We start from the raw sequence: 27,107 nt of genomic DNA, 5'->3' as shown, positions 1-27,107 counted from the left end.
CCTAGTATAGTAATATCACCTGGCATTACTGTGCCATTACAGCAGGTACTGTGAACAGGTCGAAGCATATATGCACCTCTTGTATGTAATCTAAAAATGCACGGCAGAAAAAACTCAGAAAATAATTCCAGATTCTTCAGTCTTTCAGATCTCACGGAAGAGAGACCTCAAGGGAGATCTTCACGTTCAACTAGCAGCAAATCTAGCTCCAGGCCATAGAAAACAATCCTTTCCATTGTCTTTTTTTTTTTTTTTTAATTTTGAGAATGAGAGAGAGAAAGAGAGAGAGACAAAGGGAGGGAAAGAATCTTAAGCAGCCTCCACACTCAGTCAGTGTGGAGCCTGACACAGGGCTCGATCCCACGACCCTGGGATCATGACCTGAGCTCAACCGACTTAGCCACCCCGGTGCCCCACAATCCTTTCCATCTGCTACAGTGCCATGAAAATCTTTTTGCCTTGTTCCATTAATGCAATGCTAATAATATACTTAATGTTGCTTCTTTGGTTGCCTGCTGTTGCCGAATCTCTAGCTGAATCACATGATGGAGGCAGAATTACCACGGAGGTAGCTGTGTGTTTTCACAAAGTGACAAGCGAGCTGGACTCTCACTCAACTGGGGTGCTGATATATAACGGGCAACCCTAGTAAGGAGCATTTGCCCTCCGACATCCACTCAGGAATATTAAGCGCAATGTATGACAGTCTTAAACCCCACACATCAGAGTGTCATTGGGCCACTGTGTTCTAATACCATTTTCTTTTCATTAAAACCCTTACACGCTCTACACAGAACAGAATTAGAGAGCTGGAAAGGCCTTCAGAGATGATCTAGTCCAGTGCTTCTCAAATGTCATTGTGCCTGAGAATCTTCTGTTGAGCTTTTGAAAAACAAAGTCTGGAGCACTAGCCCAAGACCTGTGCATGAGATGCTGCAGGGGTGAGGCCCAGGAACTTTATTCCTCAAAGTTCCCCAGACTAGGACCAGCATTCAGGAAACACCGATCTACTTCAGCCCTTTGACTTTAAAACGAGGAAGGTAAGTCTCAGAGATGCTAAGTGACTTGCCCACGACAATACAGCCAGCCCATGGTGGATCTAGGTCTCCTGACTCCCAGGTTATGATCGTTCCTACCAGGCATCACGTCCTTCCACAAAAGCTATAGATAGATGATGCACAGAAAGGGCACTGGTTTTTGATCTTTAATGCAAGATTTGGCAACAGAACTCAAGAACCAGAGAATCCAAATTTGCTTAGAATGACTCTAGCCCAATGGAAGGCACAGTAGGAAGGGAGGGGTAGACTCAATCCCAGAGGTCTTCCAGATTAGGACGGAGTTGGGAGGGTGGAAATACGGGAACTGTCTACGATCGCAGTCACGTAGTGAAATTTCTGTTTTCAAATTTGGGGAATGAAGCCCTAGACCAACAATGCCCCCCAGAAAATAAATCCTTCCAAGGTCTCCCTCTAAAAACAGTTTACAGAGCAGATAAAATCATCTGTAGGTATTCTGTTTCTTGCTTGTCTATTTCAAAATCCTTAGGATATACAATGTAAGATATTTTAGCAATGTTTCCCTAAGTGTGGTTACTCAACCAATTTGTTTAAAACACAGGTGTCTGATGCCCATCTCAGACCTAGGTTCTTCAAGAATGTTTCTCTAATAAACATCATAGAGTGGGAACCTCTGCCCTATACCATTAATTGCTTCTTCCTATGGTTAGTTTCCTATAGCCCTGCTCTTTGCAAACTGAGAATCCAAGCAGCTCTATCTGTTTAGGTATGTTCACATGGCTTGTTTGTGGTGTGTGTGTGTGTGTGTGTGTGTGTGTGTGTGTGTGTGCGCACGTGCGTGCATGTGTGTGTGTGTGTTTATAGAGAGAGTCTGGATGTAGCCACTTTAAACACAGGCTCTAGTATACATTAACAATGTACCAACATAGACTTTGGACTGATACGATGATTGCTTTCTTCAAATCCAGCGTCTTCCTGACCAGGCTAACGTGTAACCATGGAATACTTATTCCACGGCAAAGCTGTTGTGCCTTCTTGGTCCCTAAACTTGTCAAGCACTGCCCCCTAAAACAAATTCTATAATACGGCCTCTACCTCAACACCTATCTGTTGTATCAGCAGAACATATTTCAGGCCACCCCCTACAGTTCAAGAAGCAACTGTGTTCCAATAGATTATATGAAGGAAAGCATTGAGTTCTTCTTCAATGAAAGGACTATATGTAAGAAGCTTGATCTATTTTACGAATCTTAGATCAGGGTGGAAAGTGAGACATATGTGGCTGATGAAAATAACAGAGGCCTGTTTGCTTTTAAATGTTTATTTATTTATTTTGAGAGAGAGAGAAAGCACAAGTGGGGGAGGGGCAGAGAGAGAGAGGGAGACAGAGAGAGAGAGGATCCCAAGCAGGCTCTGCACTGTCAGCACAAAGCCCGATGCAGGGTTCAATCCCATGAACCATGATATCATGACCTGAGCCTAAACCAAGAGTCAGATGCTTAACTGACTAAGCCACCCAGGCGCCCCAAGGTTTGTTTGTGGTTAAAGATAGTCTGACTACCTACGTGTAGATGACAGGGTGGCTCCTTTCTCGGGTGGTGGAGAAGGTAAAGCTCAGATGATGGGTGGTTGGGATTCAGAGTCAGTGCTGACATTGGACACTCACGAACTAATTTCCACTCACCGGGATGTCCGGAGCTCTTAATCTAACCTCATTTACATAGTTCAGGGTAAATGACCAATAGAGACCAAGTCTCCTGTTTTTTTTTTTTTTTAAACAAAGACCTACACATTTTTTTTAATTAAAGTATAGTTGACATACAATATTATGTTAGTTTCAGGAGTACAACATGGTGATTCAATATTTACATATATGATGAAGGAATCACAATAAATCTAGCTAACATCCATCACCATGCACAGTGGTTGCGATATTAACTATATATCCTATGCTGTACTGTATCCTGTCTCTTATAACTGGAAGCTCGTACCTTTTAATCCTTTCCCCCCATGTTACCCAGCCCCCTGTCCCGCTCCCCTCAGCCAAGCCTCCAAACTTAAAGATATGCTGGCAGGGGTATCTGCCTGATGGCAATGCCTTCAGCCATGAGAGCACAGTATGGAGAAGATCCCTGAAGAAACATCAGTGGATCCCTTTCTTCCACTGCTTCATGAGTATCAGCCTCTTGCCACAGCCCATGGAAAATTACAGTCAGAGCATTTACGAAGAGGTGCAGTGCGTTTGGGGACAGTTGCTCTGGTTGTACGACAAAGTATCACAGGGCGTTACACGGCAAAGCTAGTGTTAATCACAAAAGCTTAACATTCGCCCAAGATTTGGGTGGCCTGCATGTCTCATTGGGTGGGACGTCTGTAATTCCTCTGGTAACAGTTCCACGGCACCTGCACGAGCCCTTCTTCTAAGATAAACTATGAAAAGAAATCATCAGTGGGCAAATTCTCCCAGTGGCTCCGCCCCGCACCGAGAGGCCCTGAGCTGTCTGCGTGCTACCGTTGCTCAACCACGAGGCGGACCCCAACCTCAGAGCCAGGCGTTTTGAGGCCACACAGTGCTCAGGGGACGGATGCCTTCATTACTGCTCTTAATGCGCCAGTCACAGGTCAATTCCCGCAGCCATGTTTTTCACAAATGAACCCTGACCTTCCTTGTGCTCTGTTATGGTTTAGGTCTTTCCCACACACCCCCGCTCCCAGACAAATGCCTACCTCTCCCTTGAAAATATCTGCTGAGATCCACCTGCTTCTTGCTAAGAAAGACAATTTTTTAAGAGAGGAAAATCACCACCTTATAGTGTGACTATTTAGCGGATTTCGTTCTCTAAAGGAATGGTCTGAATTGGCAGCCTGTGGCTTCATCAGTGGTAAGAGGGTTCCTTGCTTTTCAGTTTTTGTTTTGCTTTTCATCAGAAACAAAAAAGCTCAGCAAGCACACTGAAAACACCTGCAGTAGCTCCCAATAATCAGGATGATCTTTGCTGCTGGACGGAACAGAAGAAGCGGAGAAACAGCTTTACAAGTGGGAAAGGTCCGCCGAGGGGGCACGGTGGGACCTCGAGATACGCCTCGACCCACCTCTCCCTGCTACCGGCCAGCCTCAAGTTTCGTCCTTCTCTTCATCTGCATTGTCAGCCCTGGGCATCTCTTGTGCGAAGCCCACTGTTGAAGGGGTCTTACCCTTTCCTCCAAAGCAGGCTGTGATTTTCTGAGCATACTGGCCCAGGCTCCCGCCTGGGGAGGGCTCCTCTGGAAGGCCTGCTTCTTCCCTCCCTCTGCAAGTGGCTGCCTCTCTTCCCGTAATGCCACCCGCCCAGGACCTGCTCGGAACAGAACCAGCAGCCCAGCCCCCTCTCCCATATCATCTCCATTAATAATTCAAATACTACACAAAATCTGCTGAGCATTCAGGATCGAGAGCACTGAGGCACTCTGAGGACTGAAGCATAATTAGTTGAACAGACAGCAAGCCTCTCAGATCACTCTCTGACAATACCCCCCACAGGCAAGATTTCCAAACGGCAATGAGAGCCAGGCTTGGAGGGCCTTCAAGGAAGAAGCCGCAGACGGGGATCAGCTCTGGGAGGGTCACACGCATCCCGGAGCTCAAGGCCCGTATGTTAGACCGGGCTGCCCCATGAATCTGTTCCATAGGGTCAGAGCACCAAATTCCTGACCACTGTGGAATTTATTACACCCTGCACTGTCATATGGTTATCTGTAGCCTGTTATTTCCTGCTAAGCTTCTAGAGGGCAGGAGTCTTGTCTTGTCACCCTGCATCCGACCTGTATGCCCTACACACTAGGTGTTCAAAGCCTTGTAAAGAGAATTTGACCATTCTCGGTAAGAACTCCGAGTGAAACGTGAATATCCAATACTTGGGTTGAAGGCAGGTATCAAAGACAAAACACACTTCGGTCATTATTAACTGCTTAAATAGGGGAGGACAATAAAGACATTTTATGCTGATTGGCCTAAGAACTCCTATTCCTACACAGGCAGGATGTGATTACCTTCCCGCAGATCACAGCTTATCAAAGTGCCACTGAACTGGAAGGCAGTAAGTGACGGGCACAAGCCCGGGAGGCCCAAGCCAGCTGTGGCCACAAGAAGCTGTCCCGGTGGTTGGTTATTAGGAGACAAGCTGTCCTTGCTGGTGGGATAAATAGATGAACGTGGACCCAGAAGCCCCAGCGTCAGCGTTTCTTGGGACCTCCTCTGCCGGAGGTGCTGGCCCTGGAGCAGGTGCACAGAGCCTGCCTGATCCTGCTTCCCCCTCCACGGCCCTCCCAGAGGAAAATGCAGAGGGGACCGTTTCCAGTGACACAGTTTGAGGTATTTATAATTCATCTATCGCAACACAGAATAGCTCCAGCTCACCCTGGCAAACCTCATGTTCACTGTCAGTTTACTAGAAAACGTCAACCATCTCCCAATAATCTATTTCCTGACTACGCTGCAATCAGGGCCTCTTGCTCCCCAGGGCCTTTTCTTGCAATCATTCACCTCTGGACCTAAACTTGGACTTCAAAGAGGAACTGCTTGTAGTTTATGGTCATAAGAAATATGCAAGACAGATAAGGAAGAGAACAGGAGACCTGATTAAAATCAGTGCCAGGTTTTTCCTCCATCCATCGCGTAAAGGAGCTATCTTCATTCTACAAATACTTACTCAGCACCTACAATACGACAGGTCAGGCGTTAGCTGCCTTAATGGTGAATAAGACCGGGGCACTCAAAGAGCACATAAATTAGTGGGCGATTCAGGCGATACAGGCCCAACTGTAATGCAACATCGTAAACACCACCCCAGTGTAGACTTAATAGCAATAAAAAATAGCAATAGTTCGGGGTTGGCTTAGAGATTTTCGGATATGGTGAGTGGTGCCTCTTAATTTTGTGTCTTAAAGAAAACGTGTTTCAGAAAGACAAGTGGTTTGTCTTTCACATCTTTTTTTTTTTTTAATGTTTGTTTATTTTTGAGAGAGAGAGAGCGTGCTAGCAGGGGACGGGCAGAGAGAGAAGGAGACACAGAATCCAAAGCAGGCTCCAGGCTCTAAGCTGTCAGCACAGAGCCCCACACAGAGCTCGAACTCACAAACCATGAGCTCATGACCTGAGCCAAAGTCGAACGTTTAACTGACTGAGCCACCAGGCGCCCCTTGTGTTTCACATCTTACATGGACCATTTTTATGTATTTCAATTACATTCCCAGCAACAGCACACAAAACGTGTTTCCCTTGGGGAGTCTGCAGGGGGTATGTGTCCAATGTGTTCCTTCAACCACGCTCTCAATGCCACGCTCTGACATTATAAAAACGCATGGGAGGGAAAGACTGAGTCAGCCTGGTACTGGTGGGATTATGGAAAATATGAAGTTCGATCTGAACCTTGAAGAAAAAACTTATTAAGAAAATAAGTGGATTGGGGAAGGCAGAAAAGAACAATTCAAAGAGAGGATGCTCTTGAAGAAAGCTTTATTCAGATCACAACTGACGATGGGAAGGAAGCTCAGGAAACTGGGAAGGTCTTAGAAGGAAGAACCTATCCATCCACATATGAACAACTCTATTGAGAGAAATGACATGGCATTACCTTTGAGTGAGCACAAAAAAAAAAAAAAAATGCCTCCCAACAACCTGCTCACTGCCATTCTTTCTTTAGAATGTCAGAACTCTGGGAAAACCTGGCACACATCCACAGATGCATTTCACCCTGATTCATTATCAACTGCGTCTCTCAGTACTTGTTTTTGTCCAAGTACATTATCACCATGAATGTGTTAATCACAGCAGCAGTCCTGACAGATGAAGGGTGGAGCTCGCCACACGAAGCACCCACATCTCAGACTGAGAAACTGAGACCCGGGGGTTACTGCTCCCTTTGAAACTAAACCCGCTGTGATGGGCATTGAGGAGGGCGCTTGTTGGGATGAGCACTGGGTGTTGTATGTAAGCCAATTTGACAATAAATTATATTAGAAAGAAAGAAAGAAAGAAAGAAAGAAAGAAAGAAAGAAAGAAAGAAAAAGAAACTAAACCCACTGTCAGAATCAGATGTTTGCAGAGTAGCTACATTCCCCAAAGGCAAATCCGAGACCTTAATATGAATAAAGGATGCCTCTGGCTATTTGGAATTTCAGGATTTAGAACGCAGTGTTTTAAATGTGGCTCCAGACTGACAACTACTTTTCTAACAAAGGGGAATTTACGCCTCTCGTCTCCATAGTGTGACCAGCTCTGGTGACTTTCGACCCCACCCTCGATCTGGAAGGGATGATTTCACTGGATACAAAATTGGGAGTTTCTGATGTGAAAGATGCTTTCAGGAAAAATCATCATCCAGGCGTCATTTTATATTTTATATATTGTTTGCCAAAACAGGCAATGGCTAAAAGATAACTTATCACAATATAGAAAGAAAATTGTGTGTGTGTGTATATATATATATATATATATATATATACACACACACACACACACATATATGTATATAATCTTTTTAACATTTTTAAATGTGTATGCCTCTGAATGTACACAACATTAATATAGTCAAGTGAATTATTTATCAGTAAATAATATACATAAACATGTGGGGGGGTTTTCTTTTTTAATGCTAGGGATGCAATCAAGAGACTTTGGAGACCAGGTATTATTCTATCAAAATAAACTGTAAGGAAACTTACAAGAATTTGACTAACCAGAGGTAAGTACGAAATAGCGGATGAATTAAAAATACATGAAAAAGGGGCGCCTGGGTGGCTCAATTGGTTGTGTGGCCGACTACAGCCCAGGTCATGATCTCACGGATTATGAGTTCGAGCCCCGCATCGGGCTCTGCGCTGACCACCCAGAGCCTGGAGCCTGCTTCCGATTCTGTGTCTCCCTCTCTCTCTGCCCCTCCCCTGCTGGCTCTCTCTGCCTCAAAAATATTAAACATTAAAATTTTTTTTAAAAAATACTTGAAGAAGGAGGGCCTGGGTGGCTTGTTAAGCGTCTGACTTTGGCTCAGGTCATGATCTCGTGGTTTGTGAGTTCAAGCCGCACATTGGGCTCTGTGCTATCAGTGGGGAGCCGACTTTGGATCCTTTTCTGTCCCTATCTCCCTCTGCCCCTCCCCCACTCTCTCTCTCTCTCTCTCTCTCTCTCTCTCTCTCTCTCTCTCTCAAAGAAATAAGCATTTTTTTTTTAAATACATAAAGAACAACAACGTGGTGGGTAAACGCCTGGGCTCTGGAGTAAGAAAACCTCATTTAGACGCTGACTTCGCTCCTTACTGCTGGGCAACCTCAGGTGAGTGTTTCACTTATTACCTTGATTACCTTGTCTGTAAAATGGATGTAATAATAGTATCTCCCTTTTGTATCTACTAAAGCCCTTAGCACTTCCTAGTACATAGGAGGGACTCTATACATATTAGGGCAAAGGCTGCAAATTCAAAGACTCATGGGGCTAAAAATAGAAATTAAAACAACGACTGAGGCTGTAGGTTGGTTCTGAGATACTTGAGTGGTAAGATATGTGTAAAGTACGTCCCCTACTCAGATCCAGGCAATCATTGCTATTTTGGGAATGCAGCCCAAGAATTGCCAGCTGTTCAGATTTTTATGTGAAATCTCCCCAAATTTCAAACATTTGCAACTAAGTTTAAAAAAAAAAACAAAACCTGTCTACATCCATCCCCACTTCCCTCCACACACAAAGAAAGAAAAGAAAACATGCTTACAGGCCTACCGTGGCCTGTGGGCTACCGATTTGGAACGTGTATGTAAGTTATGGATACCTGTGGTGTAAACCCTCCCACCCACCAAGCTTAGCCCAACAGCTGTGATTTATTTCAGGTACTGGAGGAAGGCAGTGGGGTGCAAAGTTTTGAGAAATATTGGAAATTTTCACAGAAGAGATTCATACCTTCTCGTTTGTAAAATCAGATTTTAATTACGACATCTCTGCTGTGAACCACTCATAAGGGTCCACGTACTCCCCAACAGCTAAGAATATGAACCTAGCTGGACTTTCAGAGCAGTTTATCTATCGCACTTTCTTCCTTGCCACAGATAGAAGAACATGTCCCTTCTCCATGATATTATTTTGTTTATCTCCACATTATATAGCCTTTTCTCTTTCATCACTAGTAGGATACTATTATACATATTAACTTTTTGTTTCTTTTATAAAATTAAGGTCTAACTCACACACAGTGAAAAGCATAGATCTTAGGTATACAAGTCAATGAGGTTTGCCAAATGCATTCACCCTTGTAACCCACATCTCTGTCAAGATACAGAATACTTTCGTCACTCCGGAAAGTTCCTTTTGCTCCTTCCCAGTTATGCCCACCTCCACACCAGAGACAACCACTGTTCTGATTTCTAACACCATTTCTGCAGTTCTTAGAACTTCATAAACATAGATTCTCCAGTTTGTACCCCTTTGCCTCTAGCTTCTTCTGCTCAGCACGTGTTTGAAATTCATCCATGTTTCCCTGTGACGTTTTACTTCTAATATTTCTCTTGATGCAAAAGCCATAGCTTCTCTCCAGTATGCCATAAATCATAATCTGGTGTTATTACCCCATGGTAAACACCCATTCCATGAACTTTTGGAACTGCTGACAAATGCAACACCTACTTTTGGCATCCCAAAGCATACTGGTATCGATACCATGTCACTGTTTGGGGCAGGCCATGACTTGGGAGGGCTGTCTGGATGGGCAGTATTTGGGGATAGGAAGACTTCAGACTGTGCCAAATTAGAAGGGGCAGTTCTTGGGGGAGGAAGAGCTGTCTGTCTCTGGAAATATTGAATCTAAAAGGAAGGTGGAAATGGGGAAGTAGTCAGTGATGTGTCAGCACGTGGGAGAAGGAAGACGAGGGACAGTGCCGGGCTCAGGTTGAGATGGGAAGAGAGACAGATGAGCTTTGACAACCATGGGGCAAGTGGGTTAAGACAAAGTTATTAGTAGCTAAGGAACACAAGATAGCTCTAACAACTTCCCACAAATATAGAGTACCCAATGGAGCCATCCCTTTCTTGCGTGGATTCCTACCCCCAGTCACACTGAGGATGGGCAGTGTTTATTTACAGGAGTTGACTCCAGTGGACAGATGGCCACAATACAAAGATATGGATACTTACAAAGGAGGAGATAAATCTGAGATAGAAGGGGTTTGGTTAGAGCTCCAAAGAATAGAGCCTGAGTGACTGGAAAAAAAAAATAGAGCTGTTGAGACAAGAAACACAGGAAAGAGACTGAATTTTGTTGACGATGAACTAAGTTCAGATATAATAATGAGCTCGAGATGTCACCAGAATATCTCTGGAGTGGTCTCCTGCAGGAAATAGGACTGCTCCTCTGAGTCTCAGGGGAAAGGTCGAAGCTGGGGCTGTATCTTTGGCAATGTCCATCAAAGTGAAGACTGGAGCCATAGGAATAGATGAAAGGGGGGGGGGGGAATATCACTGGACCATGAACTTCTTGAAGGCAAAGGTAGCCTTCCATCTCTGTATCTGCTTCTGCAGAGATGTTTCACAAATATTTATGAACATTGGACCTGAAGATGAATCTTCATGGAGGTTATCTGGGAAAAATATTAGAATTGCCTATCTAGACTCGAGTTACTCAAATTGACCCTCTGTGCAGAAACGCTTGACCCTCTCAGCTCATCGCATTAACAAAATGATCCAACTCAGCAGCACTTCCTAGCCTTCTATTTAAAGACACATGCATTTTATTGATTAAAATTTCCAGTAACATAGCATAATGCTATTACTTATCTTGCCAAGAAAAGGAGAAAAGCAGTTTAAAAAAAAAAAAAAACCCACTCAGAGAAGGCTTCAGTTCATCCTTCAACTCATCACAGATCATTTGAAAACGTAGTAATTAAACTCACCTAAGAGGATATAGGTTTGCAGAGAACAGATGAGGAAAAATACTGGATTCTAAAAAATAGTACCCGTCCCACAATTCACTTCGTAATTATAAATGTGCACCCATCAGTGAAGCTGTGCCTGGGAAAATCCGAATGTAGCATAAACTGTGATCTGTATAATGGCAATTCGATCAGCATTTATTGAACATCTCTTTGTGCACAGCCCTGCAATAGGTATAAAATAGAAAAACAAAGTGCTTTGCTTTTCATCTTCTGGTGGACACCGAAGTCCTCTATAAAGGCTTCCAATATAGGAGCTCTCAAGACAGAGCAAACAAAAATAGCCTGCACCAGGATGAAGTGGGTGGTGAATATCTTCAACAGGACAGATGGATCATTTGGAGCTCCGTGTGTGTCTCTGTATGTGTGTGAGTGTGTGTGTGCGTTTCCGTGGGTCTTTTATTTATTGATTTTTTTTCAGGAGGAGAGAATGGCTTGGCACAATTTTTAAACTCACATTGGCATATGGAGAAGCAGAGTGGGGGGTGTGGGGAAGGAGCCTCAAAATAGAGAACAGAGCAAATGGTAATGCCTAAGGATGTAAAAGGATAGAAAAAGAGCTTTTTAAGAATATGAATTACAAATGGTTTAAAAGATCATCACGTTAGAGTTGTAGAAAAAGCAATTACATACTTGAAGGTCCACAGAGTCCACCAAGTGGATAGAAACAAAGTCAGACCAGGCTGAAAGAAACATCACACAAGGTTAACTGACCAACCACCATCCCTGATTTCAACCATACCCCTCCCTCAAAGCTGTTCCTCCTCTGTGGGCTTACTCCATGGCGAAGCCCTCTGTAACTCCACGACCCTATGAATTCACCCATGTCTGAATTGTTCATTCACCCCTAAAATTGCAAACTTCATTTATAATTGAGGGACAAGTTATGTCAAGTATCTTCTTTAAAAAAAATTTTTTTTTAATGTTTATTTTTGAGAGAAAGAGAGAGAGACAGCATGAGTAGGGGAGGTGCCGGAGGGGGGCCAGTAACGGGGGGACAGAGGATCCGAAGCAGGCTACGTGCTGTATGTCAAATATCTTCCCAGCTATAGTTCCTTCCGTTTCACTTTCTGATATTGAAGTAATATACTTCATTAGAGAAAGTGTGAGAAACACTGAAAACTATAAAGAAATGGAACTAACATGAACCCACCATCCAGAAACCACTGTTAATACGTCGGTATATTTTCTTACAGTTTTTTCCCATTAATTTTTTACGTAGTTCAAATCACATTACATGTGCAACTTATAACTATTATCAAAAATGTCTCCCATGTCATTCAAACCTTTTGTGATCATTTCCAATGTTAAATTTTTCATTGAAATACTTCTTATGGTAACGTTCATTAACTCTCAAGTACACAGCTTGGTGAATTTTTACATGTGTTCAACCATGTAACTACCTCCCAGATCAACATCTAGAACATTCCTAACACCCCGGAAGGTCCTTTGTGCCTCGAAAATATGCATTGTAATACTGCCATACTCCCTCCAGGTAACCACTATTATCATACGAGATCCGTTTTGCTTGCATTTGAACCTCAAGATAATTCACACAGTGTGTACCCTTCCATGTACCCTTTTGTTCAGCATAATACCTGTTCATTCATCCATGTGTATAAACAGTTCTTCCCCCCGGGTAATCTTCCACCCAAATAGTACACCATAACCACAACTAATTTATCCATTCTCCTGTTTGGGGATGTTTGGGTTTTTCCAGTTTGGGGCTATTATGAATATTACTGGACGTGTCCATTTGTGGACATTCATGCTCATTTCTCTTGAGGATACACCTAGGGTATGGTCGGTGTGGATTAGCTTTTGAAGGTATTGGCAAACACTTTTCCAAAGTGATTGCTTCAGTGCGTACTCCCATCAACATTGCAGGAGAATTCCAGTTGTCCCAGACCCTCGCCAAGACTTAGTGCTATCAGTCCTTCTCATTTTAGCCATTCTGGTAGATGAATAATGGTACCTCATTGGGGCTTTAACTTACATTTTGAAGACTCACAATGGTGAGACTTTTTCCATATGCTTATCAGCCATTTTGGATATCCTCTTTTGTGAAGTATATGCCTTTAAAAAAAATTTTTTTAATGTTTATTTTTTGAGAGACAGACAGAGCACGAGCAGGGGAGGAGCAGAGAGAGGGGGAGACACAGAATCAGAAACAGGCTCTAGGCTCTGAGCTGGCCTCACACAGCTCGACATGGGGCTCAAACTCACAAACCAGGAGATCATGACCTGAGCCGAAATCAGACACTTAACCGACTGAGCTAGCTAGGTGCTCCTGACATATATGCCTTTGTAAAGTATGGATTATCTGCTTTTTCTTTACTGATTTGTAGGAGTTCCTTATACACATCAGATATGAGTACTTTTTCAGGTAAACCTAATGCAACTACTTTCTCCTAGATGGTGGCTTGCCTATTCATCTTCTTCCTGATGGCTTTTGATGAGCAGTTTCTAATTTTAAGAAAATTCAATTAAACAACTTTTGCCTTTTATGGCTAGTCCTTGCTTTTGGTTCTTAAAAAAAAAAAGAAAGCAGCGTTAAGTGATGGTTACAAAGATATCCCATGTTTTATCCCAGAAGTTGATTGTTTTAGTTTTTATGTTCTATCTCAAGTGAATTTGTACAAATGGCGTGAGATAGGGATCAAGGTTCATTTTCCCCCCACATGAATACCCAGTGGCTCCAGCACCATTTATTGAATCGCAGCGGCCCCTTCGTTGTAAATCAAATGACCACGTGCGTTGGGGACTATTTCTAGAATCCATTCTCTCCCATTTTCAAAGATCTTTCCACCAACATCACAATGCCTCTCAATGAACTTTTAATCACTTTCAAAATTAAAAAAAAAAAATTAAAAGAAAAACCAAAACGTTACCACATTAACTTGTCCAACAACCCTTCAACAGCTGGTCACTGCACGATGCAATCCAAAGCTCTTAGTGTGGCATGCACTATGAAGTGTCCCTGCCTTCATCTCTTCATCCTTTCTCACTGTGCTACGGTCACGGAGGTTATCTTTCAGTTCTTTGAACAAGCCACACTTTGTTTCCACATCAGAGACCTCACACACGCTCTTCCCTCTTCCAGGCAATCTGTATGGTTCCCACCACCCCCATGCTCACTCCTATTTATCAGTTAGGCCTCAGCTTAAATGCCACCTCCTCTGTGAGGCCTTCCAGGGTGCCCAATCTAACATTGTTTGTCAATGTTTATTTATTTTTGAGAGAGGCAGAGTGTGAGTGCGGGAGGAGCAGAGAGAGAGACAGAGAGGGAGACACAGGATCTGAAACAGCCTCCAGGCCCTGAGCTGTCAGTACAGAGGCCGACACGGGGCTCGAACTCACGAACCACAAGATCGTGACCTGAGCTGAAGTTAGGCGCTTAACCGACTGAGCCACCCGAGTGCCCCCAGGGTGCCCCAATCTAAATTAAAATCTCCTATTTATAATTTTTTTTTCAACGTTTATTTATTTTTGGGACAGAGAGAGACAGAGCATGAACGGGGGAGGGGCAGAGAGAGAGGGAGACACAGAATCGGAAACAGGCTCCAGGCTCTGAGCCATCAGCCCAGAGCCTGACGCGGGGCTTGAACTCCCGGACCGCGAGATCGTGACCTGGCTGAAGTCGGACGCTTAACCGACTGTGCCACCCAGGAGCCCCTAAAATCTCCTATTTAAAAAAAAATTTTTTAATGTTTATTTTGGGGGGGGGGGGAGTAGCAGAGAGAGAGAGAGGGAGACACAGGATCTGAAACAGGCTCCAGGCTCCGAGCTGTCAGCACAGAGCCTGACGTGGGGCTAGAACTCAAGACCAGTGAGATCATGATCTAGGCTGAAGTCAGATGCCCAACTGACTGAGCCACCCAGGCATCCCAATTAAATTCTATTATACTATATATTTTCCCGCAAAGGTCACCACTAGAGTAGGGACCACATCTATTGTATCTCCAGTTACCTAGCCACTGTAGTCTACAGCAGGTGTTCAACAGTTATTTAAGTCTATTTTTATTTTCATTAAAGATGAAATCCCTAGGGTTGTTTTTTTTAAAATTTATTGACAAACAGGCATTGTGGACAAAAGTTCCCACAAATGTATTCAGAGGAAAACAAATTTAAAGGTGAAGCAGCTTAGCTGGTTAGCAGATGTTGGTTTAGGAGGGGCATTCTATATGCCCCTTTGGCCTAAAAAGTAAGTTGAATAGTTACCATTTAAAATGTACACTGTAGCTATGAAAATCTTATACTCCTAGCCATTTCATATTTAGGGATTTGAGAGTTAATGAGAGAATAAACTTTACAATTAAACTTGGGTTCAAGGTCTGGGTCTGCCACTCACCGTGGTGTCGGACAAGATATTTCTGGAAGCGACAGTTTCCTCGTCTATAAAATGGGGATAATACTAGTGTGTCCATCCCAGAGTTGTTGAGACAATTAAATGAGATGATATGATATATAACCACTTGGCAATGCGTGTGCCACACAAGAGGCACTCAAAACATTTTAGCTATCTTAATTCTCGTTACTCTAAACGTGAATATGGGTGTGAATGGTGCAGAAAAGCAACAAACAGAAAACTTTAAAGCCAGAAATTTATTAAAATGCTCTGAGGATCATAAAGAGACTAAAACCAAATATTCCTTCTTCATAAAGACAGAACATCTGCAAGTGTATTGGAAGGCTGGATCCTAGGAAGTTTCTTGGCATATCCTTGTCCTAATCCTTCTTGTAACCTCTCTGTGGCTCTCCTGCTCTCTGAACACACAGCTCCCTCCACGGATCTCACATGATGGCGGCGAATCCTCTTTATCTGCTTGGTGATAACCAGAGGTCCCCTGTGTCCCAGGGGGACCTAGGTATCCACAGTCATTGGAGAGCTGTCATCGTTGGGTCGATGGCCCCATGTTGGTGCCACCCAGGCTGAAACCCACAGTGTCATAAAATAATACTGTGTGACAGCCACTTTTGTGCACATTTATTTACATACATTAGCTCTGGAATGCTTACCACGACATTATGCATTAAGTAAAGGTTTTCGCTTCCTGGGGCTGCCTTAAGAAAGTAGCACACATTGAATTGCTTAAATGACAGAAATGTATTGTCTCACACTTCTGGAGGCTACAAGTCTGAGCTCAAGGTGTCAGCAGGGCTGGTTTCTTCTGAGAACTGAGAGGGAGAATCTGTAACCAGCCTGGCCCTTGGTTCGCGGTGGCCTCAGGTGTCCCTTGGCTTGTAAATGGCTTTCTCCTCCCTGAGGCTTCACATTATTTAACCTCACTGTCTGTCTCTGTGTCCACATTTCCCATTTTTAGAAGCTCATCACACTGAATTAGGGCCCACCCTAATGACCTCATCTGATCTTGACTATCTGCAAAGACCCTACAGCCAAATAGGGTTATATTCCCGGGTGGTAGGGGTTAGAACTCAACATCTTTTTTTTTTTTTTTAAGGTTTATCTTTGAGAGAGAGAGCATGAGCCAGGGAGGGGCAGACAGAGAGGGAGACAGAATCTGAACCAGGCTCAGGATCCGAGCCATCAGCACAGAGCCCGACGCGGGGCTTGAACGCATGAACTGCGAGATCATGACCCGAGCCAAAGTCAGATGCTTAGCTGACTGAGCCACCGAGGCACCCCGAGAACTCAAAAACTTTTATAGGGTGACAATTCAACGCATAACACCAGGAAAGTGGCTGACGTAGCGGAAAGAGAACTCCCCAAGAAAAGAAGAAAAACATGTATATAAGTGTGTCTTACATAAAGATGTAAGATAATAATCAGTAACAGAGTAGACTTACATGATTGCGTTACCCTGGAAAATGGTGTTTTTCCAAGAAACTCACGGGATTTCAAATTATTGTGTCCTCGAAACCTCCCGAGGTATTTCTTTTTAATTTTATCACCAACTTCAGGTATAAAGACTAGGAATGGAAAATTCTAAATCCTTTTTAAGGTGCAGTTTTATTTCAATCCTCTGTATGTAAAATCAGGAGGGAGTTTATTTACCAGGGAAAAATCCCTCTTATTTCTTTTTTTTTTTTAAACAATTTTTTTTTTTAACATTTATTTATTTTTGGGACAGAGAGAGACAGAGCATGAACGGGGGAGGGGCAGAGAGAGAGGGAGACACAGAATCGGAAGCAGGCTCCAGGCTCTGAGCCGTCAGCCCAGAGCCCGATGCGGGGCTCGAACTCACGGACCGTGAGATCGTGACCTGAGCTGAAGTCGGACGCTTAACCGACTGAGCCACCCAGGCGCCCCAAATCCCTCTTATTTCTGAAGGAGACCGGTTGCGTCCCCCTGGGACCCACGGGCACGTCTGACATGCTGTGGTCCACTTGTCTACAGCTACTGCTGTCCTGTGAGCACCACAAAGGTTGGGGGTCGCTTAAGCTTTTTCCTTGTGATGACTCCACGTCCTAGGACAGTGACTGCCAGGAAGCGAGAGCTCAAAAATAAGTACAAAATGACTGAAATCGAACAATACGGTCCAGTCCCTGTCTTCCTTGTATATTTTGACATCTTCCACAGGGAAAGAAAAACCAAGAAGCACCCAAGAAAAATATGAAGCTTTGGGAAACACTTAACGGAATTAAGACTCTTATCCAGGGGGCACTTCTTCTTCCCACCTTTCCAAAAGCTATACTCCAAGTTTCTGTATCTGGATTTAATGAGCGGAAACCTACCCAAGTACAGGCTACTGACAAGCTGAATGTAAATGAATAAACAGGTATTGAAGATTTTGAGAGAGGGAAAAAAAAAAAAGCACAAAACAAAACACAAACCCCTTTATTTCCCACAATATTCTGAGATTTTTTTCTATCTTCAAATACGGGAGAAAATATGAATATTGCTAAGTAAATGCTAAGTGAAATACAACCGTGGTGGGAAAATGCCCACTTGATTCCTGCATATTCTTAACAGTTAAAAATAAATCATCTCTATTAATCCCCTTAGTTGCCTTCTACAAATCTAGGTCACATCGGTCAAATAAAATTTTCAAAATGGCATAAAGCCAAATCATTTTAATTAGGTATTCCTTTTACTTTCTTTCTAAACCTTTTCCCCCCTCATTCTCCAGCTAAAACAAAAACATTAACGTTCTTGGTAAGCGTGTTTTCAAACCGGCTTTTAAAAGCAGAAATGATTTGTCACAAGCAGTAACACTGTTGAAAAGTGTGGCCTTTTCACTCCAACTGGACCACATTAACCTGTTGGAAAATTTATCTATGGAATGACCAGACAGGTTTTACTGGCTTCTGTAAAGCATATCTTGCTAAGTTAAATTAATCTTTACAGCCTTTAAAATAGTTGTTCCTGGGGCGCCTGGGTGGCTCAGTCGGTTGAGCGTCCGACTTCAGCTCAGGTCATGATCTCACAGTTCGTGAGTTTGAGCCCCGCATCGGGCTCTGTGCCGACAGCTCAGAGACTGGAGCCTGCTTCACATTCTGTGTCTCCCTCTCTCTGCCCCTTCCCTGCTCATGCTCTGCCTCTCTCTGTCTCAAAAATAAATAAACATTAAAAAAAATTTAAATAAAATCGTTGTTCCTTTTTCAAAAAGCCTTCCCCTAGCTTGCATTTTCTCATTTCCTTCACTATTCTAGGTCAACAGTCTATAAAGCTAACGCCTGCGGTCTGTTTTTGCAAATAGTTTTACTGGAACACAATTGTGTCCATTCATTTCGGTGTCTTCCGTGGCTGCTTCCGTGGTATAATCACAGTCGGGGAGTTGCGACGAAGGCTAAAATAGTTTCTACCTTGTCGTTTCCAAAGAGTTTTCTTAGCCTGGCCACACAAGATGCTCAAACTTCTATGTCTTAGCTTTTTGCTCAACAAACATCTTATTCATTGGCTTCATCTGTAGATCCTTTCCTCAAGTATGGTAGGCAAGGTCTCTGGGGGCTAAAATTATCTTTCTTTTCTTAGAAGCCAAAAATAAAGGCACTGTCAGGGTAACTGGGTGTCATAGCGCTCGTTTGTACCAATGCCACCGCTACGGCATCAAAGGTATGACATTGCATTAGTGACTCCAATGCATCCCTCCTTGTGGCCAAGTCTTTTGCCCCGTCGGTTTCCGACACCCGCTCACTTTGAGACTGGGCTCGCCCACGTGACTTGCTGGGGCGGGAAGAGGAAGGAGAATGTGCCCCCGAGCCAGTTCTGAACTTAGGCCGTAAGACATCATGCGTGTCTGTGCTTGCTCTCTTGTCCTTCTCCGTCACTGAGATGCGGACATGACTGGGATAACCTGCTGATCCCAAGAGGAGGGGGAGGGACGCACGGAGCGGAGCCAGCTCCAAACGTGCAAGTCGGCCAAACTGCCCACTAATTCCACCGAGAGCAGCTGGTCCTCGGCCTGCAGGCTCGCGCGCGAAACATAACATATGATCGTTGCTTTAAGTTTTTGAATTTTGGAATGGTTCTGAAACAACAATATGTAACTGATAGCAGTTTACCCTGTCTGAAAATCCTTGCTGCTAACACTGACGTTTCCTTGGAATCTTAAAGGCAAAAATGAGAAAGTTGCAATTTTCTTGGTGACCTGGGTTTTATGTGACTCTACTGTTAAAGGTAGGGTACATCAATGTCTCTTGCCAGCCCAATAACCAAAGATCAATAACCAGTCAATAAGATTTGGTGAGCTCCCACCACGTGCTCAGTACTGAGATTTCTGAAAGACATAAAAATCACAGTTTCTCATATCCATGACCTTACGATTCTGCTGTAGGAAAGACCATTAAATGTGAGGTAGTTAGAGCATCAGACAGGAACTGAGTGCCCAAATCTACACAATCTACATGGTTCAACATGGTGCTTTGATCATGTGCTTATCTCTGCATCTTCACGAAGCCCCAAAAAGAACAAGAGAGGAGGAACTGCAGACGAGATCTCAACGCAGTTCTGGACGCTAGAAACTGAATGAATGATAAATGCGAAGACGGGGAGGCTGTCGCTTAAGCTGAGGGGAGTGATGTCAACTAGGGGCAAACCAGGAAGGGCCTGGATTGGGGGCACCAGACAACTGCTGAAGGCAGGGATGAAGGATAAGACAGAGCAGACTTGACCGTCTTTGTGGGAAGGAGTTGAGCCCCCATTTCCCCTCCTCACCTTCTTTCTGCCTGGAGACTAATCCTCTCAGGCGGCAGCCGAAGAGGACGTGAGACGCTGCGACGGGCAGGAAAGTCCTTTTCCCTGCGTGTGCAAATGGGGTAAGAGAGAGGGGGCTACCTACTTGAACTCTTTTTCGCTATTTCGCCTGGTACTTAAATCCATCTCTCTAAATAAGATGTTTGCATGGCCGTCTCTTGATATTGTTTTTTCATTGTCGACATTATCCGTTGATTTACTACAAACGCAAGGTTAGGATTAACTCTTCTCTACTCTTAACAATTGACAACGTCTGAAACACAAAGGCAAGAAATGGCACCCCCAACTTTTAAAAACCACAGTGAGTCCTGTGTCCAAAGAAACTACTGAAATCGATGCACAAAGAGCTGAACTTAGGAACAGGGAGGGATGCGTCATCCCAGGAAGTAAGGCCAGAAACACGCTGGAATCCTTGGCTTTCATTCCTCTGCCTTCCGTTCATGGGAGAAGACACTATTTCATTTTTAAAACTAGGAGCATGAATTACTTTGATGAAAATAAAATAAATAAATATAACCAATAATCCTAGTTACCCCCTTGGTTTGGGATGGTGGTCAAGGGAAGCTTTTGCCTTTCCTACACTGTTTGAGATGTTTACAGCAAAAGCTTCTGCTCGAAAGATTTGCATAATCAAAAGTAAATAAAATAAAACGCACACATAAAAGTAAAACCAAACTAGAACCAAGGGCTTGGATTCCAAAGCACTCTTCAACAAAATAAACAATTTGGAGGCACCTACATTTCTCAGGTGAAACTACAATCGGTAACCGTAGAAGTCAGTCATTATTATTTTTTTTTTACATTTATTTATTTTTGATAGAGACAGAGCACAAGTGGGGGAGGGGCAGAGAGAGAGGGAGACACAGAATCCGAAACAGGCTCCAGGCTCCGAGCTGTCAGCACAGAGCCCGACGCGGGGCCCAAATTCACCAACCGCAAGACCATGACCTGAGCCGAAGTCGGACACTCAACTGACGGAGCCACCCAGGCGCTCCATAAGTCATTCATTATTACATGCAGGGCATTGTATTGTGGGTTTTATGAACATAAACATCCTCATTTAATGCCCACAATCTTATAAAGCAGGTGGTACTATTGGCTCCATTTTATAGAGGTGGAGACTGAGGCTTGGAGAAATTAAGACACTTGCTCAAGATAGTAGGTATCCAAGCCGTGATGGGAACCAAATCTCTCTGTCCCTAGAGCTCAAGAGCTTGACACTGTGTCCAGAAGTAACCTGCTTTCCTTCTGCAACTCCAAAATTATAGGTTTACGCTAGAAAAAATAACCTGGAAATTCAAAGAATACCACTTTTTAGGAAGGGGAAAATAAGTCCCCAATCCTTGCGGCACTGGCAGTAATGATGGGCACGGATGGTCCCTGAGAACAAGAGGTAAACTCCCCCCGTGCTAGAGCCATGGTGAGAAGAGATCTGTGGTCAGCTTGTGGCCCTTAAAACCACTGGACTCATCTCTACCCCAGAGAACCCCTGGGCCTTCCCAGGATCCGAATCTCCTTAGGTGACTCCCTCCCCTTTCGTCTTATATTCCAACACTTGCATTCTTCACCCTAATCAGGTACTTGTTAATTTATCATGTAGGTTAGGTGCCCAGCTCATCTCTGGCTCATAATGCCAGTGGTCCTTCCAAGGGTATAGATTCTGAATGACCGAGATTTATCCTGCACAGTACCTAACTCCTAGTACAGTGCCCGCCACCTGCTGAGAGATGCTTAGTAAATTAATGATAACACAGAGAACATTAAAGACCTGCTTTCCTGCCAAGGCCAGGGAGGGCTCAATGACACATCAGTAGACCCTCCTCGAGAAGGAAGAGCTACCAATTAGAGAGAAACTATTACAGCGAGAGTGCCTTTAAAGTTGAAAAAAAAAAAAAAAGAAAGAAAGGAGACATGGGTGGGGCCAAGAGCCTCAAAAGTAAAATGGCTAATTACATTCATGAATCTGTACACGCATTTGAGGGTTCACATAGCCAACAACACCTTATATAGGAAAAATAGGGAAAACAGACCATTTAAGTCACTTAAAAATAGTCCAGAGATGTGCCTTCCACAAAATAATACACCCCACTAACACAGTGACCTTTTTTCTAAGAACACGGTGCAGCCCAGCTCACCTTCTAGCTCTCTCTACACTTTAATCCATGTGTCAGCATGAGGTATGATTCCCGTGAAAAGTATTATAAAGAAGAGGAATACCAGGCTCAGGGAGTTTCTATTCTATTAAGATCTTCAAGATACGTGGTCTTCAAGGGCGGTCAAGGTAATGTGGTGCAGTCAGAAGCTAGGGAGCCTGCAAGCATCGAGTGCAGGGGGCGGGGGGGGGGGGGAGGAGAGACAGGGACAAGACCTCTCAAGGCCCATTCTGTTGTCGACTGTTCCATGAAAACCCAATCGCCAGTGTTCCTGAAGCCCGCTCCCACTGCTGGGGCACGTCCCTGGCAATGTCATGCTCTAACTGACCCACTGGTCACCGACCTTGGCAGAGCTCATTTGCTGTGGCAGCTGTAACTGCCTCTTAAAGCAGAAAAACCTGTCCAGCATTCCACCCTCTCAGATGAAATCTAAGAGGCGCGTTCATCAGCACGTTGCCCTTTCCCCCCTTTTTGGAAAGGAATGGCATTTAGAGACAGGCCCTGCAAAATCCCAACGTTCTGAACTGATATCCTGACTCTCATCCCAACCTTTAAAATATGTTACGATGGAGCGGTACATGTCAACAAACAGATCTTTTAAAAGATTTGATTTCTAAGTCATCTCTAACCCAACATGGGGCTCAAACCAAACCCACAACCCCCAAATCAAGAATCACATGCTCCCCTGGCTGAGCCAGCCAGGTGCCCCAACGGTTAGATTTTAATATAAAAGAGAAGGCTGGGTGTCTCCAATGCCTAAAGTACTATTAATTGTATGCAAACACCAGCTGTAAGCATATCGTTTAGAGCAGAAGGTAGTAAATCAAGTCATCTAACTAGCTAATGCTTTTAAGGTGTGCCAGGAGAGAAAGGACAGGATGATGTACTCTTATTAAAGAGGGATGGGTGGGCAGGGAAAGCTTTGTTAAAACTTTAAAGCATCAGGGAGGGATCCAGCTACAAGAATAAGAGACAAAATTTAAGCATGGTTAAACTTGTTCATTACATAGCCATTCAGAATATCCTTCTCTTTAAAAAATAGGTAATTAAAATACATTATCAATTTTCCCAATGGAGAACACTTTTAAAACAATGCAGAGTAGTGAAACTCCTTCTGTTTCAAACATAAGGTGTGCCTGTTTTTGAGTCTCAGAATAATCTGCCAACCTTCCAATTTAATTATGACCGAGATTCAAGTCAACTGTTGAGTGTTCTAGAGATACACTTTCTGTAAATTCCAGCTGGCAGCAAGTGGAAAGACTCCAAATCCCTTAAAAATATGCCATGGAGTGGAAAGAGAGTAGTCAAAAAAAGGAAGAAAGAAATGAAATTCTTTTGAAGAAATTTCTTCCCCCCACCCCTCCCGCCAGTTTGACCTCAAAAAAATATAATCAGATATATGGCTCACTCTGTTTACTTAGAATCTCTCTATCACGTAAGATTTTCTAAAACCTGCCCTATCTTTCCTGGAAATCAAAACTAACATCCACTCTTCTTCCAGTCCAGGGAAAACAGAGGGCTTCAAGTTCATTCAAATAGAGACATGCAGACATCTTGAGATCTTCTAATTTTATCCCTTTCGCTTAGGAGAAGGGATAGAATCCTAGTTTCCAACTCTGAATACTAGTAATACATTAATACTCATTAATATGCACGGTATCATCATTAGCATTTAGATTCTATCTTTGAGGAGAGCCCAGAGATTACCCAAGAATTTAGGGGCCTTTTGTGACATCAGGTGATGTTACCCTAGGGGGAACTAGTTTTGGCACAGCTGGCTTACCGCCCGCTGTCAGCTTTAAACGTTCTTATTCTGATGTGTGTCCACTTTTGTCTTCCCAGGAAAGGCCTAAGGCAGGTCAATAAAGAATATGAAACATTTCCAGATTTTTAAGTCAGCGCCGTCTTTCAAAATAATGTTCATTTGCCGGAGAAAGTTTCGCGGCACAAGAAGCCAGCACGAACACTTCATCACGTATAGAGTGTGCCAACCTGCGGTCCCTGTGTGTGTCTCAACAAGCGTGTACTTGTGAAGTGCAACGTGGCCGGGCTCCCCGGTCCCACCTGTCCTGGGTAGGAAGGCAAACCCGAGCTCCCTGGAGGGCCTGGTAAACCGAGAAGAGCAGCGCGATCACAAGTGAAGGTGGGAGGGTCCAGGGCGTATCTGCCTTCCACGGATTTACCCACCAGCCTATTCGCCAGAAGCCAAAATAAGTCACCATCCCTTATCTTAAGGGGTCCAGCCTCAAAAGAAGCATCAAATGAATCGACAAAGTCTGCTGGTTTCGATGGAGCAGCCCAAAAGATTGTGTCGGGCCGCCTCTGAAGTTGGGGAGTTGTCTGCCAGTCCCTGGTGACGCTGATCAGGATAAGCTGGGTCACTCCTGAAGCCAGCCTCACCGGGGAACAAACTCCCACAAAACACAACTGTAAGGGGAAGCTTTCTAGAGATGGCCTCCAAAATCAAAGCACCTACGTGCCTCAGGCAGGGGCAGAAAAGCTGCTTCCTAAAAAGGAAAGAATTCATCTCAAAGCTACGGTAACACAGAAGTATTGTCATGGAAATGGGTTATAAAAGAAAAAGAGAGTACAGGAGCAGAAAGGGGAATCACAGATTTACTCACAGTCACTAAGGGCTCTTTTTAAAGTGCTCCGGGCACCTGGGTCGGCTCAGTCTTCAAGCATTCTATCAGGTCATGATCTCGAGCCCTGTGCTGACAGCTCGGAGCCTGGAGCCTGCTTCAGATTCTATGTCTCCCTCCTCCTCTGCCCCTCCCCTCCTCACGCTCTGTCACTCACTCTCTCTCTCTCTCTCTCTCTCAAAATTAAATAAACATAAAGAAAATTTTTTTTAATAAAAAAAATAATGCGCTTCAACAAACCAATCTAAAGTTAATTTAATTTAGCTGGATTCCTGCTACAAAATACTCATGTTGGTTGTAAAACCCCATTATATTAATAATATCTTTAAATATGCTGATATATATGTATTTTATACAAAAACATATTATGCACATAAACAGAGTATTAACGTATTATAATAAGCATAAAACTATTTTAACCAATGGAAATGTCCCTGAATCTCTCCCTTTTTTTTTTTTTACTTTTCTTTTAATATTTATTTATTTTGAGAGAGAGAGACAGAGTATGAGCGCGCGCGCGCGCGCGCGCACACACACACACACACACACACACACACGAGTGAGCGGGGGGATGGGGCAGAGAGGGAGGGCAAGAGAATCCCAAGCAGGCTCTGTGCTGCCAGCAGAGTTCAAAGCGGGCTCGATCCCACAAACCTGTGAGATCATGACCTGAGCCAAACCAAGAGTGGGACACTTCACTGACTAAGCCACCCAGACGCCCCTGTCCCCAGGCGGCACATGTGGCCAGGTTTACAAAATGAACAGTCAAACAAACCTTGGTTGTCTTCGACCGTTTGATGAGGATCCATGAACTCAGTCTGCTCCCAGGTCATTTACATGCACAAACCTTAGAGCTAAGATTTCAGCTTTTCTTTGCGAGGTGGCTGGGCACACGGAAGGACTACATCCACTCCTCAAAGGAAAGGCTGGCGCCCTGGCGTTCCTCCCAGGAGTTCGTGGGCTGAGCTGGACTCCAGAGAGGGGTGTGCCATCCAGAGGGTGTGCCGCAGCCAGCTCAGGAAGAACGAGAAGTTTCCTGCAGGATTCTAGCTCCTTCCTCCCATACAGAATCCTCACCCCCTTCTCCCTGCTCTGTCTCCTACCAACTCTAAAGACCAGTCTTTTTTTAATTTTTTTTTTCAACGTTTATTTATTTTTGCGACAGAGAGAGACAGAGCATGAACGGGGGAGGGGCAGAGAGAGAGGGAGACACAGAATCGGAAACAGGCTCCAGGCTCTGAGCCATCAGCCCAGAGCCTGACGCGGGGCTCGAACTCACGGACCGCGAGATCGTGACCTGGCTGAAGTCGGACGCTTAACCGACTGCGGCACCCAGGCGCCCCTCTAAAGACCAGTCTTAAGAACACATCCATTCACCTGAAATCACACCTGCAGAAAACCATCCTTCCTGGGAAGCCACCATTAAAACACGCCCGGAATAGTCCTCGGATTTTCCTCCACTCTGCACAATCCAGAATCCAGATTTTGGTCCCCGTCATTTCACAATAACTCAAACACATGAGGCCAAGAGAGAAAAGATTGATCTTCCCAAGCCTTCTGCCTTCTTTTTTCACTTAATGAATTATTATCTCACCAGATGGGCTCTTACTGCTTTCTTTTTAAATACAAGGATTTAACAAAAATACTATAACTCCGGGGGGGTTCCTTTTACTAGCAGCCTGACTATTCCTCATGGCTTTGGATGTTGTTCCCTGACAAAACACTGGTATGAGGCAAGCCATGGACTTTGAGCCCGTTTATATTAGGTACAGGCTGTCTGAAAACAATGACCTCATCCGGAAAGGCTCAGGAAAGAGGCATTTTTCCCTTTAGTCCAGAATGCCCTGATGCTGGGTTGGATTACCTGCCACCCACGGTCCAGCCTTTTTTGAACACCAGGGCTTTTGCAAAATGGAAACGTTATGAGGAGACAGTTTAAATGGAAAAAGACACTTCGGATAAATATCCCCAGCGTCGGATACATTTACGGGGCCACGAGGAAGGAAACTGGCCTAATTGTTTTAAGCGTGAGGGTAAACATTTAATAACGGTCATAAAGACACAAGCACCAGCACCCATTCTGAGATATCAGGTTAATCGAAAGCCCATAATCTAGCCACTGGAAGGAAAGACCACAGGATCACTTGTTTCAATGCAAAGTTTGATCAACTGCACGTCCCCAGCTTACTTT

At 44.1% G+C, this 27,107-nt stretch overlaps 1 protein-coding gene across 18 annotated transcripts in view; it reads right to left on the bottom strand.

The window, feature by feature from the left end:
- The window catches only part of ABLIM1 (actin binding LIM protein 1), a 218,388-nt gene extending 192,538 nt beyond the window's left edge, over positions 1-25,850 (bottom strand). For 5 of the 18 annotated variants that reach the window (XM_030335042.2, XM_030335043.2, XM_030335050.2 and 2 more), the window contains exon 1: positions 25,692-25,829. In XM_030335042.2, coding sequence (XP_030190902.1) covers positions 25,692-25,749 — 58 coding nt within the window. In that variant the 5' untranslated portion in view covers positions 25,750-25,829. Of the gene's footprint in view, positions 1-25,691 lie in introns of all 18 variants that reach the window. The other 13 variants (XM_030335047.2, XM_030335048.2, XM_030335045.2 and 10 more) reach the window with 7 other exon arrangements.
- Between the last annotated feature and the right edge of the window lie 1,257 nt (positions 25,851-27,107).

This window comes from Lynx canadensis, chromosome D2, assembly GCF_007474595.2.
Source record: "Lynx canadensis isolate LIC74 chromosome D2, mLynCan4.pri.v2, whole genome shotgun sequence".
In the NCBI taxonomy this organism is placed as follows: Eukaryota; Metazoa; Chordata; class Mammalia; order Carnivora; family Felidae; genus Lynx; species Lynx canadensis.
Note: the sequence above shows the minus strand (reverse complement) of the source record. Positions and strands in the feature narration are given on the sequence as shown.